Source organism: Notolepis coatsorum (assembly GCF_963971535.1).
Source record: "Notolepis coatsorum genome assembly, chromosome: 8".
NCBI classification, from domain to species: Eukaryota; Metazoa; Chordata; class Actinopteri; order Aulopiformes; family Paralepididae; genus Notolepis; species Notolepis coatsorum.
This window is the reverse complement of record NC_140172.1, coordinates 128,777,729-128,792,015: the sequence shown is the minus strand read 5'-3', so window position 1 is coordinate 128,792,015 and position 14,287 is coordinate 128,777,729. Positions and strand designations below refer to the sequence as shown.

Below are 14,287 nucleotides of genomic sequence, written 5' to 3'. Positions count from 1 at the left end.
CCATAACCCCCCCCCTATCTGATGTCCATGTTCCATAACACCCCCCCTATCTGACGTCCATGTTCCATAACACCCCCCCTATCTGACGTCCATGTTCCATAACACCCCCCATATCTGACGTCCATGTTCCATAACACCCCCCCTATCTGATGTCCATGTTCCATAACACCCCCCCTATCTGACGTCCATGTTCCATAACACCCCCCATATCTGACGTCCATGTTCCATAACACCCCCCCTATCTGATGTCCATGTTCCATAACACCCCCCCTATCTGACGTCCATGTTCCATAACACCCCCCATATCTGACGTCCATGTTCCATAACACCCCCCCTATCTGACATCCATGTTCCATAACACCCCCCCTATCTGACATCCATGTTCCATAACACCCCCCCTATCTGACGTGCGTCTATACTTTCCGTAGCCACATTTCTGCAGACCCCTCTCTGATTGGTTGAGCCCATTTCTGCAGACCCCTCTCTGATTGGTTGAGCGAAGCCCCTCTCTGATTGGTAAAATGAAGCTTGGGGGTAGACGCCGGCTCGTGTGGTGAGCACAGACCATCGCTATAGTTTCCCAACAGGAGTAAAGTCTGTAGCAATCCGAAGTGACATTGACCACCAGACTCTTTCTCTTAAGGCATTAACGTTAGGTTATGACTATAACCAAGTTCTGTTAGTTAGGGGCGATGCTTGGCATCGCCTTCTGCACTATCTCGCGTACGTGCACGCGTACTGAATAAACCACAAATGTACCTCTAATACCAGTATTAGTCTGACCACACCCCTCATCAGCTTACCTTCATAAGCAGGTGTGTGGTCACCTGCTCTCCTCCTTCCCAAGCTTTCACCACAAGGTGAGGACAAGGGCTGCAGCGGCGTCCGATGCCAAGCATCGCCCCTAACTAACAGAACTTGGTTATAGTCATAACCTAACGTTCTGTATCGTTAGTGGCTTAGCTTGGCATCGCCTTCTGCACAAGGGAGGCCAAGCGGAGCCACTTGGCTGACAAATACACCCCGCTGACAGCCCCCCAAAACCATCAGAACAGGGAGGGCCGAGCCCCCCCGACCCCCCCTAATGGAGGGTAGCCCCCCTATTAGGGACGTCACGGGAGGGCGACGGACCCGACCGTGCGAAGAGGCACTCAAGCAACTCAACGCACAGGGTGAGCAGACCGTGGCTTGACCCCACGACTACACACACGCACAACCCGCATGCCACCCGGGAACGAACGGAGGAACAACCTCGTTACTGCCCCCAGAATCACGGGGTCAAGGGCAAACCCAACCCCGTGGCAAGGCCGTAGCAGCGGAGCACGAAGGAAGACCCAGACCCACCAAAAGGACTGGACTCCCTGGAATGGGGGCCCGGAGAAGTCCATGATGCCAGCATCAAGACCCCACCAGGTGGGCACGTAGTGCCCCGCCCCCCACATCGCCAGCGTATTCGGACAAAGGCCCCTCAGTTACTGCACCTGGTATTCCCAGGCGGAACCAACCAGGCCAGAACCTGCCCAGCTTCCGATATCGGACGAGACCGGGCGTGTTCAGGTCGGTATGGCCGTAAGCCGAGCGGGCCCCGTCCCCCCAATAGTACACCGCCTGGCACACTGACCCTGCAGAATAGGCAGTCAGCATGGCCGTAAGCACACAAAAAAGGTTAACCAACGGAAGCAGGCAGCGCACCGGGGAAAAACCAGGCAACAGGCTGTTAACCCTAGCCTGGAGACTGCGGACGAGACAGGCGCCAGAGGGGACAGCTGAACACAGCCGCCCCGGCGGAAGGAGCGTAAGCTGGCGGTGTTGCATGACCAAGCCTCCATTTAACAACCCCCACCCAGAGGGGTCGAGGCAGAGAAGGCTGACACGATTGGCAGACGTCATGAACGTGCAGGGGCACCCTCAACCGGTGAACCCGGGAGTTGACACTGCTCCAACACACCAGGGAATCAACCACCTCGGTGTTACCCAATGCGGTGGTTGTTCCTATAACCCCTCAAGAAAAAACTCCAAAACACACCTGCGGGTATACACCGGCTATACCGCAGTACAAGTGTTTCAGTTTCCAAAAAGGGTTAACCCAGGCCTACGGGTCGCAAACATCACTTCGGACCGGGCCTGGCGGTACGGGAAGCACAGGGTCACCAGAGGAGGTCAAAAAACCACCCCCACAGGCCCCTCTTCGCCATGCGTGAGAGAGGAGCGAAAAATAATGGAGAACCAGCCCCTAAGCACACCGTACCCGGTATTCCCCGGCGGTCTCCCAACCAAGTACTAACCAGGACCAACCTGTGTAGCGGCCGAGATCCGACGAGATCGAGCGCGTACAGAATGGCATGGCTGTAAGCCATGACGACAGTGCTGAGTAAAAACATACCCAACCAGGGTCTCCATAGCGCTTAACCCTGTGACACCCAGACCGACCTGGCATTTTTCCCCCTGAAAAAAGCCCAAGTCCCTCAGGGTACCAGAACAGCAGATCTGCATCCCCGGCGGACAACGGGTTCAACTGATCTGGACCAGCGTGACCAGAACCAGTCCCGTGCCCTAACCACGCCGACATGCCTACTCCAGGAGAAGGGCAGATATGCGTGTTGATCTTAACATGAAAAGAAGGCGCCACCCAGACGTCGGGACGAACCGCGCCTGGCGGCCCACCCCAAGGGCGTGAGACCCCACTACATATGTTCAGATCCATCCCGTCATCATCCCCCAGACATGAACGAGAATCCGTCGACAACCCACCCAGGTCATGGGATGTGGTCGCCGGAAGAGGAAAAACCCCCATCTCAGTTGCTTTATAAAAACGCTGTTTCAACCACAAGCAACTAAGGCGTGCCAGCCAATCGCCTGTTTACAGCGAGCTAGCACTATACGTGCGTCGGGACACACCCCCATCAATGAACAGGCTATTTAGACCTGTCATTGAATCCCCAAGGCGCCCAGGGGAACGACAAGAGGGGTGTGACACTCCCTAACTCCAACACTTCTGGAATAGAAAGAAGGAAGCATCAACAGTATGTATCCCAGTCTACACAGCCGGGGTAAAAAATGTTCACATTTTTACATCCCACCACCCTCCCATAGGAAAGAGACGGGGATCCCCAGAGAGACTTCCCACGCGAGCTGTACAGATTGAAAAGAATATATTGCACCTTGAGCCATGTAAAAAACTGGTTTTAGGGCCTCCGGGGAAGAGGCACCGAACCCATACACACTCAATAAACGAATTGAATCGAATATACATACAATAGAAAAGGACCCTTCTAGAGGGTCCACTCACTTTGACAATCTGAGGAGGAAGGCTCTGTACTCTGATGGAGGCTTCCTCACAAGGAAGAAGGAGTCCGAACTCACAGAAGGCCTGAGTAGGCGCTTGGTGAGGAGGAGCCCTGACCACCCCCCCTGAAAACAGATCCATCACATGGACCTGAACAGCACACGGAAGTCCTACCAACAGAGACGCGCACGGTGACGTACTCTATGGCGGGGGAATTCCTGCGGTGCACACGCCCAATATACCAGGCCGTGGGACCAGGAACTCCCTCCCCCCCCCCCCCCCCCCCCCCCCGTAACGTGCCGAACCGCCACGTGACGGGAACCTTGAAGGACAGGGGGTGTACCCCTGACCGACAGAACAATGGGGAGAGGAAAGGTTACCAGTTCACCCCTTTACGACCCCACACCCATGATACGACGTAACGACAAAAAGAGAATATGACACAGTCATAGTCAGCTCTATGAAGCGTTTCACAGCTCCACACAGCGCACGAGCTAACCTGCTATCTGATTTTTACTAAGGAAAAACACAGAATAGAGAGGGCTCTAAGAACCCCGGTCCAACATACACATGTGCTTCTGTGGCCAGTACAACCCAGTTGTAGGTCACATGACACACACAACCCATCATCACCTACAAAAAATGGCAAAAACACTCAACAGAGGAACGCCGTTTTTTTCACAATGAGAGAATACATCATTCTTGATTAGTATCGACCACAGGCCTTGCTAAGCACACATGACAGCAACCAAACCAATTTCCCTTTAGGAAATAAGTTTCTCCAGCAGATTTAGCACAACCTCAGCAATCAAGCTGAGAGTTACATCGTATCCCTACCACACAAAAGACACAATTAATGCACAACATGTCTGATAGGAGGTGATAAAGTCCCCAGGGAACCGGGGGGGGAAACACAATCCTCCTATTTTACCCTCAATACGGCCAGTTAAAACAGGAAAACCTGTTAATGTGTGAACTCACTGTTCATTGTCATTACAGTCTGAGAAAGAACATTCTTTTACTCACTCGTCACCAAGCATAGCTTCATAGGTTAGTTGCCTTAGTAGTGAGTACACGGTACACATAAACACCATGATGTTTCTCACACAACAACCAGATCAATACATCACGACCTGCACGGAGAAGCTAACTGCCAGTGACAAAAACAGCTCACACACAACCCGCAACGTATCTCAAATGCATTGCAACAACACACGTTTTGGGAAAAAACACCGTTATTCACAATACATTTAGCAAGGTAAAACCAGAAGACGTGTTATGGGGTCTGGCCAACCCCGTACCTGCCCGGAACGCAGATCAGCGAAGTGCAGTCACAAGCCACCGTAGAACACAGCCGTCCCGTGTTGTTCGATCCGGGCAGCGTCGCCGCTCCACCAGTCGCTACAGTCCTCTTTGTTGACGCAATCCCCGTCTAGGCTCAGGCAGGGTCGACGAACATCCCCTGTCAAGGATGACGTCGTGGTCAAGAGTGTAAAACATGTTAAAAATCAAAGCACGTTCAACAGAATAGCATCAAGCTAACGGCTGCTCCAACCGTTCGGGTGCTATTGCTTCCGCTCGCGAGACGCCGATCTACGACGCACGCGATCAGGAGCGAGCTCCCGGCGGCGCGCGAGAAGCCAAGCTACCCCGCGCCAGGCCACCGACCGGCTAACCGTAAGCTATGAACATGTAAACAATGACATAACACTCACCCAGACAGGCCGCCGTTCTGAACCCTCCTCACTTTTTAAGAAAAAAGAGAAAACAAGACGTCAACACCGCTTCACAACGGTGATATTACCACGTCCGGCGGAATCAGCACAGTACCAACTGGCCTGTATAGCTGACTTTGAACATGAATCTGCCGCTATCGCACATTACATGCACATATCCCCTCGTGAAGGAATACTCTCATTTGGATATGAAAGATGGGGTCTTAACACGGTGACAGAGAGAATCCACTCGTCCAGAACACACAGGGATCACCAGTGTCAATGGTCGCGGCCCACTAGTTAAAACTATAATGGTCGCCAGACCAAGGCCTTCTGTCGCCTAGACGGCTAAACAAAGGACCCTAGCCTGGGGCCGGTTTCCATAAACTTTGTCTAGTAGCCCCCATAGCACTAACAGACAAGTGGAGCCCGCCAGCAAACACTACTCACCCAACCTGGAACGCACCGCTCCTCACAACAGCGGCATGTCCGACAGTTCAGCTGTGGCCTGACAGGTTTCACCCCAACAAACACAGCAAGGAACTGCAGTTGAGAAGCATGCAGCGGCGTGCTCCCAATACGAAAAACCGGTGGAGGGTTTGTAGAATGATCATCATCTTCTAGACACTCCAGTACGAAGACAATATCGCCGTATTTTCTCGAAAATAGTGAGAGAGAAAATAAAGATATGATGTCAACGTATCCTTGTTTCCCAAGCTGTTCCTAATCCAATTTCTTCCATCATGGTGTCAAGTGTGGGGATCTACCGAGGCACCTCTTCCTTGTGGTGAAAGCGAGAAGGAGGAGAGCAGGTGACCACACACCTGCTTATGAAGGTAAGCTGATGAGGGGTGTGGTCAGACTAATACTGGTATTAGAGGTACATTTGTGGTTTATTCAGTACGCGTGCACGTACGCGAGATAGTGCAGAAGGCGATGCCAAGCTAAGCCACTAACGATACAGAACTGGGTTAATTAATATAAATGTTATATTGTAACTGTCTAGTTACACATTGGTTCTGAAACATGTATGTTCCAGGCTGCAATTAAAACTTTGAATCTGAGAGTGCTGGTCCGGCTTCCTGCTTTCTTCTAACTGTCTAGTTAGGCATTAACTGTGTTAATCTAAATGTTACATTGTAACTGTCTAGTTAAGGCATTAACTGGGTTCATCTAAATGTTACATTGTAACTGTCTAGTTAAGGCATTAACTGGGTTCATCTAAATGTTACATTGTAACTGTCTAGTTAAGGCATTAACTGGGTTCATCTAAATGTTACATTGTAACTGTCTAGTTAAGGCATTAAGGTAATCTAAATGTTAGGTATTGTCACACCAGGATCAGTTGGTATGATGAAACACATGTTATTATATGTTTGATTGAAATGTTGTGTCTTACTAATAATAACTAATTCCTTGGTCAATAGAAGTCTCTGTGATACTTTCTGAATATGATGTTCCCAAAATGTTTGGGAACATCAAATGGGCAGGGTTATAATAGAAGAAAGACAGTGTAAACAATATAATTAACTCTGAATATAATAATGAGGAAAAAGAAACAGGATACACAACAAGGTGCATGAGATAAACGCGAAATAACATAACGTTATGTTATATAACGTTACAATGTACAGTTTCTGACAGCTGGCTGTGTTGTCACACGAAATAACGTTATACGCGAATCTGGTAGTAAATTTCTTTTTATCTTCTTGATATGATAACATTACGCTCGCCTTTTGCCGCGTGACGAGCTAAACCAATCAGAGAGGGGCTTCGCTCAATCAATCAGAGAGGGGCTTCGCTCAACCAATCAGAGAGGGGTCTGCAGAAATGGGCTCAACCAATCAGAGAGGGGTCTGCAGAAATGCGGCTACGGAAAGTATAGACGCATCTGACGTCCATGTTCCATAACACCCCCCATATCTGACGTCCATGTTCCATAACACCCCCCATATCTGACGTCCATGTTCCATAACACCCCCCCTATCTGACGTCCATGTTCCATAACACCCCCCATATCTGACGTCCATGTTCCATAACACCCCCCCTATCTGACGTCCATGTTCCATAACACCCCCCCCTATCTGACGTCCATGTTCCATAACACCCCCCCTATCTGACGTCCATGTTCCATAACACCCCCCATATCTGACGTCCATGTTCCATAACACCCCCCATATCTGACGTCCATGTTCCATAACACCCCCCATATCTGACGTCCATGTTCCATAACACCCCCCATATCTGACGTCCATGTTCCATAACACCCCCCCTATCTGACGTCCATGTTCCATAACACCCCCCCCCCTATCTGACGTCCTGCATGTAGGCTCCTCTCTGGTTCCAGTCAAGTTGCTGATATTAAAACAATGATAATAAATAAAATAAACTCTCAACACCCCCCTTTCAACAATTCTGCACCCAGCACCCCCCAACACTCTCTGAACGCCCCCCCGTTAAGAAACCCTAGTCAACAGTGCACTGGGCTGCCCATCAGGATGACGATTGCTGTATCTATCATAACAGATACACAACAGATGATAGATAACCAAACCCTTCGGACAGAGAACCATATACTGTAAATCCATGTTTTAAGGCCACTCATTCAGCTGTAAAGTCAACTCAAATGAGTTGGAGGGCGAATGTGACACATCACCACCAGGAAGCACTCAACCTCTATGAATGTACACACAACAATATGATTAATCTGAAAACTTAAAACAGTCTTATGTGGTTCTTCGCCCTCAAGTATTGATCATTTGATTTAACATAATTCACAGTTTGGTGGAGGTAGCGGAGTTAGCAGTAACATCACCTGTATCCTGTATCTAAGTCCCGCTCTGCACCAGTAACGGCTCTCTTCACGACTGGGACCTGTGTGTGATTGTGTGTGTGTGGGTGTGTTCTGCTGGAAGTACTGACTTGGCGTAGGCCTTCTCCACCAGGGCGCTCCAGAACTCGTTGCTGTCGTCTGAGTGGCAGTAGACCAGCTGGTTGTCGAGCGTGGGCAGCCGGTCATCAATCACCACGTCCACCCAGTCCCCGAAACGCCAGAAGCGAAAGTGGAAGATCCCCGTGTAGGATTCAGGATTCTCCGTGTCCCACTCCTGCTCCTTCCAGTCAGGGATGACCTGAGGGAGATGTGTGTGTGTGGGGGGGGGGAGACAAGGGAGAGGGGGAGACACACAGCGAATAAGCCGAAATGAACAAAACGCCACTGCTGTATCTCCCAAACAACATCTTGGCGGAGCGGCCTGTCGGGTTGCACAAGCGTCCCCCTGTGTCAGCTGATACAGTTAGGATTAGGGTACACATTTGTCACCTTGGCGCTTCACCTCGTAAATCTAGCTGTAAAAAAGGACAGACAGGGACTGAATTGTTGGCTAAGAGCAAATGCCCTGGCGGAAGCTCTGCTGACCGAAAGAGCTTAGAGGGGACTCTCTCCCCCCTCCTGGCAATTGTTATTATCTATTTATTGTTTTGTTGTTGTTGTTGTTGTTGTTGTTGTTGTTGTTGTTGTTGTTGTTGTTGGTTTACTTGAACGGTAGTGGAGGAAAGGCAGTGTTTAGCAGTGTTTCTAATAAGAGGTTGAGCAGGGAACAGCAGCCAGGTGTGGATAAAATATGTCGGCGTTCTGATAGCTTTGCATTCCTTTTTGTTGCTATCGCACCAGCTAATGGGGATCCCTAATAAAATAAAATCAAAATCTTTCACTTGCATGACATGAAATAATCCTGGATTATGAATATAAACAGCAGTTTTTTCTTCCTTGATGTATTGCTTGTATTGCATTTGTTCCTTCTCTTAAAGAGAAGGATTTAAGAACGCCCAATTTAAAAAGTCATACATGTTATTCCTATGGTCTAAAAACAGTCCAAAAATATGAGTTAAAACGAACAACTCCCATCCCAAACCCAAAAACTAGAGTTTTAAAACTAAAATGTGTGACGTCATCAGGTATAAAGTCTGAAGCTTCTCCATAGACAATAAATTAGCAAAGATCGCAAAGGTGACACTGAGAGCATCCAGGGGAATGTACAGGTACAGGTAAATATACAGGTACACTTCCTGTTTCTCAACTGAGAACACTACAATAGAATACAGCTCCTTTGAGTGTAAAGAATAACATTCCGTGGGTCCACAGAGTCTCCCATTCATTGTCAACGGAACAGCTCCAGACAATATACCCGACGACGTCACAAGTTTGAGTGTTACTTCTCTGGTTTCTGGCTTTGGGAGAGAGAGTAGCTTGAGTTCACAAATATTGATTGAATTGGCCACGGAAATAACATATTTGAATTCCTAATGTGGGTGGTGTTCCCCCTTTAGTAGGGGAGCAGGCTGAGAAGAGCTTTCCCGCTCTTTCTCTCCTCAGTTGGCTAGGATGGCTTAGAGTAGACGACAGAGTACAGCAACTTGCAATGGACCTGGTCTACAAGATACACTATACGACTAAGGTACCCATGTACATGTCAATACCACATTACCACAACCACTACACCAGAGGAAGCTCAACAAATCATGTTAAACCCAGATTCGGCTCAAACAAGGGACTAAACACGTTTCGCAATTATGCCACATCAATGTGGAACGCCCTACCCAAAGCTGTAAAGGAATGTGAATCCCTACCCACATTCAAAACCGCTCTTAAAGAGCACCTACGGGAGGCTGCAATTCGAAACTGGCCACCGTAAATGCCCAAATCCCCCACCACCTCCTAATAGACAGTCTCCTCCCCACCGCATGTATATATTCTCTCCCCACCGTATGTATATTTCTCTCCCACCCACCCACCCCCTCCTAATGTACAGTCCCCTCCCCATCATATGTATATACTCTGTCAGGATCTAGGGGTAACAGTACTGTATATTTGAATACCGTTTATGTCACAAATGTATCAGTACTAAATACCTATATGTCATGTATGTTGTGTATGTCATAAATGTCTATATGAATTGAAAATGGGGGACCCTGATGGAAACAAGACAAACGTCTTTCTCAGGTCTGCATCCCCTTAAAGGGGAACTATTTTACTATTTCTTTCACTATTTGGGCACTTTTACACAATTCCTGTGAGTCTATGGAACACCTCTGTAATATATATATATTTTTTATTCATTGTTTTGTATTTCTAATCAAGTCCTCAAAAACAGCATTTTTCTACCTCAAGATCTTAAGCCGTTTTGAGCCTGGGCTCCAACCACAATGGTAAACCACTGCCTCGCCTGAACATTAACATGCAGCGGTGTCTCTCTGACATCACAAATCGCGCACATTTTCAAATGACTCAGTTCAGTGAGGGTGAATATTGTGAGAGGAGAATTGGAAGAATGCGCCAATATGAGAATTTTGAGACATAGATCATATTAATATAAGTCCACATAGCTAGGAAACAATGCTAAACACTCAAAAAGGCCATTTATAAGATAGTTCCCCTTTAACAATTGTGTGTATTGAGCCGTACCGTATTGTACCCATTCTGCAATCTGTTAAATAAAGTTTTCATTCATTCATTCATTCAGTGTCCAGTTTTGAGCTTGGGTTGGTCGGGGCTCTGAAGCACACTTCTGGGTCACTAAATTGACAGGTTACAGGCCAATAATGAAAGATTTGATAATCGCCCCCCTTCCAGGCTTTCAAGAAGACGTTTACAATATGTACCGTGAGGTTTAGTGCAGCTAATACATCTCATAGGTGCTCTTCTGCCTTGGTGAAGCGAGGTAGTTCAGCTGAGAACTATTGGAATGGAATTTTGGAACCTATGGACCTCCAGTTGTAGTGACTGGTGCTGAAGGTCCCCTGAGTTTGCTCTGAACAGGGTCAATCTGCATGTTGCTATGATGTCCCTCTAGCTCATGGAATGAACTCCAACAATCCTTAAAGCTTGAGATTATCCCCTCTGTTGCAGAGTTTAAAACCTTGATCTCCAACCTTTGTCAATCAAGTTGTATGTGTTTTAATTGGTTGTTATTAGGGATGTCCGATATTATCGGCCTACCGATATTATCGGCCGATATTGGCATTCAAATGTGATATCGGAAATTATCGGTATCGGTTTTCAAAAATTAAAAAAATTAAAAATATTTCTTTTAAATTTATTTAACCTTTATTTACCCAGGCAAGCAAGTAAGAACACATTCTGATTTTTTTATTGTCAAAAGTATGCATAATGTTGTGTTAATTCCACAACAAGAGATATGTAATGTTAATTACCTGAAATTATTCAGTTTTTTGGGGGGGAAACCCTGCATATATCGGTATCGGTTGATATCGGTATCGGAAATGAAGAGTTGGACAATATCAGAATATCGGTATCGGTAAAAAAGCCAATATCGAGCATCCCTAATTGTTATCCTTGCTCTTTGCCCCGTCTTGTTGTCTTATTGTTATGATCTTATTTATGTACACTCAACGTGACTGTAAATGAGGGAAACCTCAGTTGCCTTTTGAGTTTAAATAAAGGAGATCTTTTAATGTTTCGCTGGACAGAGCTGAGCTCTTGGGGTGGAAAACAAAGTTTCCTTCTAGACTGGATGCAGAACCCTCTTCTTAGTTCATTCCAGTGGACGCTCTCAGCACTCTGAAACTGGAACTGTGTATTTAAATATTTACTTTATCCTCTTTTTCTCCGCCTGATTTAAAAATCGTTATGCCAATTCCCCCCCTCCCCTACCTGGTTGTTGTGCGCATGTGCCCCCTACTGGTCGGTCCAAGGGAACCCTGAAGCCTACCACATGCTTCCTCCGACACATGTGGAGACAGCCAGTGGCTCTCTTTTCACCTGGCAGCGAGGACTCTCATTGGTGAAGCGTAACGCGTGGGAGGTCACGCTGCCTTCACCACTTCCTGCCTTTCGCTGAGCAGGCGCCCAGACCTGACCTGTAGGCGTCGCTGTCCACAACGCCAGATTACCACCCACGACTTCCCTCCCGCTAACTCAGCCAAACGAGTTAGTATGACGACCGGACCAAGCCGCAGGCAATGCTGACTCCGGGAGTCGAGACCGCAGCCTCTTGCATTGGTGACGAGCGCAATATCCGCTACGCCATCCGACCGCCCTGAACTGTGTATTTCTAAACAGTTAGGACGATGCTCTGACCATTTCACACTGAATTTATGAACGCACCCATAATTCTTAGCTTATCAATCAGCTGGCAAATGGTTACTTCTAATCATCAACCCATGTTTGTATAATCTTGTTAACTCCTTAGGGGCTCTAAGCTGCTAGCATACATACATACTGTAACGTCCCTGAGGTGGACGGGGCAACGAGAGATGAACAAGGAGCTAGGCAGTTGCATTTCTTTATCCAAAGCACCTTACAATTTGTTCCTCACATTCACCCATTCACTCACCCATACACACACCGATGGCAGAGGCAAGGTGCCAACCTGCACACCGGGAGCAATTAGGGGTTAAGTGTCTTGCTCAAGGACACATCGACACGCATGGGAGGAGCGTGAATCGAACAGGGAACCTTCTGACTACCAGGTGACCGCTCTACCTCCTGAGCCACTATCACCCCCTACATGTGATGTATGTGATGCACCTTCGCTAGATGTTTTAAGAAAGATCACTTGTGTTTCCACCCTGACACGTAAAAAATACTTGTGGCGACGAGCATCGTCAGCATCGACTCTAGTGAAGTGTAACCAGACTTTGGAGAGTTTAGGTCTCTCCTCCATTAAGCCACTAAGAGTAGGGTCTGTGTGCATGTGTGAGAGAGAGAGAGAGAGAGAGAGAGAGAGAGAGAGAGAGAGAGAGAGAGAGAGAGAGAGAGAGAGAGAGAGAGAGAGAGAGAGAGAGGAGGGGGGGGGAGAGAGAGAGAGAGAGAGAGAGAGAGAGAGAGAGAGAGAGAGAGAGAGAGAGAGAGAGAGAGAGAGAGAGAGAGGGATGGAGGGAGGGATGGAGAGGAAGAGGGTGTGAGATAGAGAGAGAGAAAGAGGGGAGGGAGAGGATTAGGGTGTGAGAGAGAGAGGGAGAGGAAGAGGGTGTGAGATAGAGAGAAAGAGAAAGAGGAATAGGGTGTGAGAGAAAGAGAGAGAGAGAGAGAGAGAGAGAGAGAGAGAGAGAGAGAGAGAGAGAGAGAGCATTACGATCTCTCTTCTCGTTACTCGCCGGAGGAGGGCATCATGTGACTCTGCTTTAACCAAACTCTTCACTTGACTGAAACCCCCGTAGTGTAAACAAGACGTGTCGTGATGAAAACGGCACATAATGAAAGTGTCTGCAGAGCAGAGCGGCTAAATTGGACTCAAATTAATCAGCGCTGCGTTGGCTGTCCTCCGAGAGGCCGGGCGAGAGAGCACTAAATGAACTAAGTGGTTCTTGTCGAGAGGCTCTGCAGGAGGCGATGTTCTGCTGATCGAAAGACTCCGGACCTCTCTAGGGGCTACGGTACGTGAAGCAGCAGCTCCTTTAAGAGCACAGGAGGAGGAGGAGGAGGAGGAGGAGGAGGAGGAGGAGGAGGAGGAGGAGGAGGAGGAGGAGGAGGAGGAGCAGGAGGAGGAGCAGGAGGAGGAGAGGAGCAGGAGGAGGAGGAGGAGGAGGAGGAGGAGGAGGCGGAGAGGAGGAGGAGGAGGAGGAGGAGGAGGAGGAGAGCGAGGAGGAGGAGGAGGAGGGAGGAGGGGAGGAGGAGGAGGCAGGATGGCGGGAGGAGGAGGAGGGGAGGCGGAGGGCGGAGGAGCGAGGAGGAGGAGGAGGAGGGAGGAGGAGGGAGGAGAGGAGGAGGAGGAGGAGGCGGAGGGGGAGGAGGAGAGAGAGAGTGAGGGAGAGTGAGAGAGAGCGAGAGAGAGAGAGAGAGAGAGAGAGAGAGAGAGAGAGAGCGAGAGAGAGAGAGAGAGAGAGCGAGAGAGGGAAAGAGGGAGAGGGAGAGAGAGAGAGAGAGGAGAGAGAGAGGGAGGAGAGCGAGAGGGGGGCGGAGAAGGGGAAATAGAGAGAGGGGGGATATAGAGAGAGAGAGGGAAAGAGACACAACACTGCACCACAGAAACCTCAGTAATTTTGTATCCCTCTGGGAGGCGGTCTCTCTCACTCCCCACTTCACTATTGCTCGCTCGCTCGCTCTCTCTCTGACTTTGACTGGTGGAGAGCGAGAAAGACAGGGAGGATCTATCCATCTCAGTTTTCATTCAGGATGCAGTGAGGCTCTATAATAGCTGCACTGGCTGAGGGGAGTGCACTGTACTGAGCTGACTGCTTGCCAAAAATGATGGCAGCCGAGCCACCCACACTGACAGCCACCCCCGCAGTCTCTCACACGCACGCGCACGCACACACACACACA

General features: G+C 48.8%; 1 protein-coding gene across 1 annotated transcript in view; it reads right to left on the bottom strand.

The window, feature by feature from the left end:
* capn5b (calpain 5b) overlaps positions 1–14,287 on the bottom strand; it is a gene marked incomplete at both ends in the record, with an annotated part of 111,934 nt that overhangs the window by 40,065 nt on the left and 57,582 nt on the right. Inside the window, one exon of the mRNA XM_084320297.1 lies at positions 7,924–8,132. Within this exon, the coding sequence (XP_084176423.1) occupies positions 7,924–8,132 (209 nt within the window). The remainder of the gene's footprint in view (positions 1–7,923; positions 8,133–14,287) is intronic.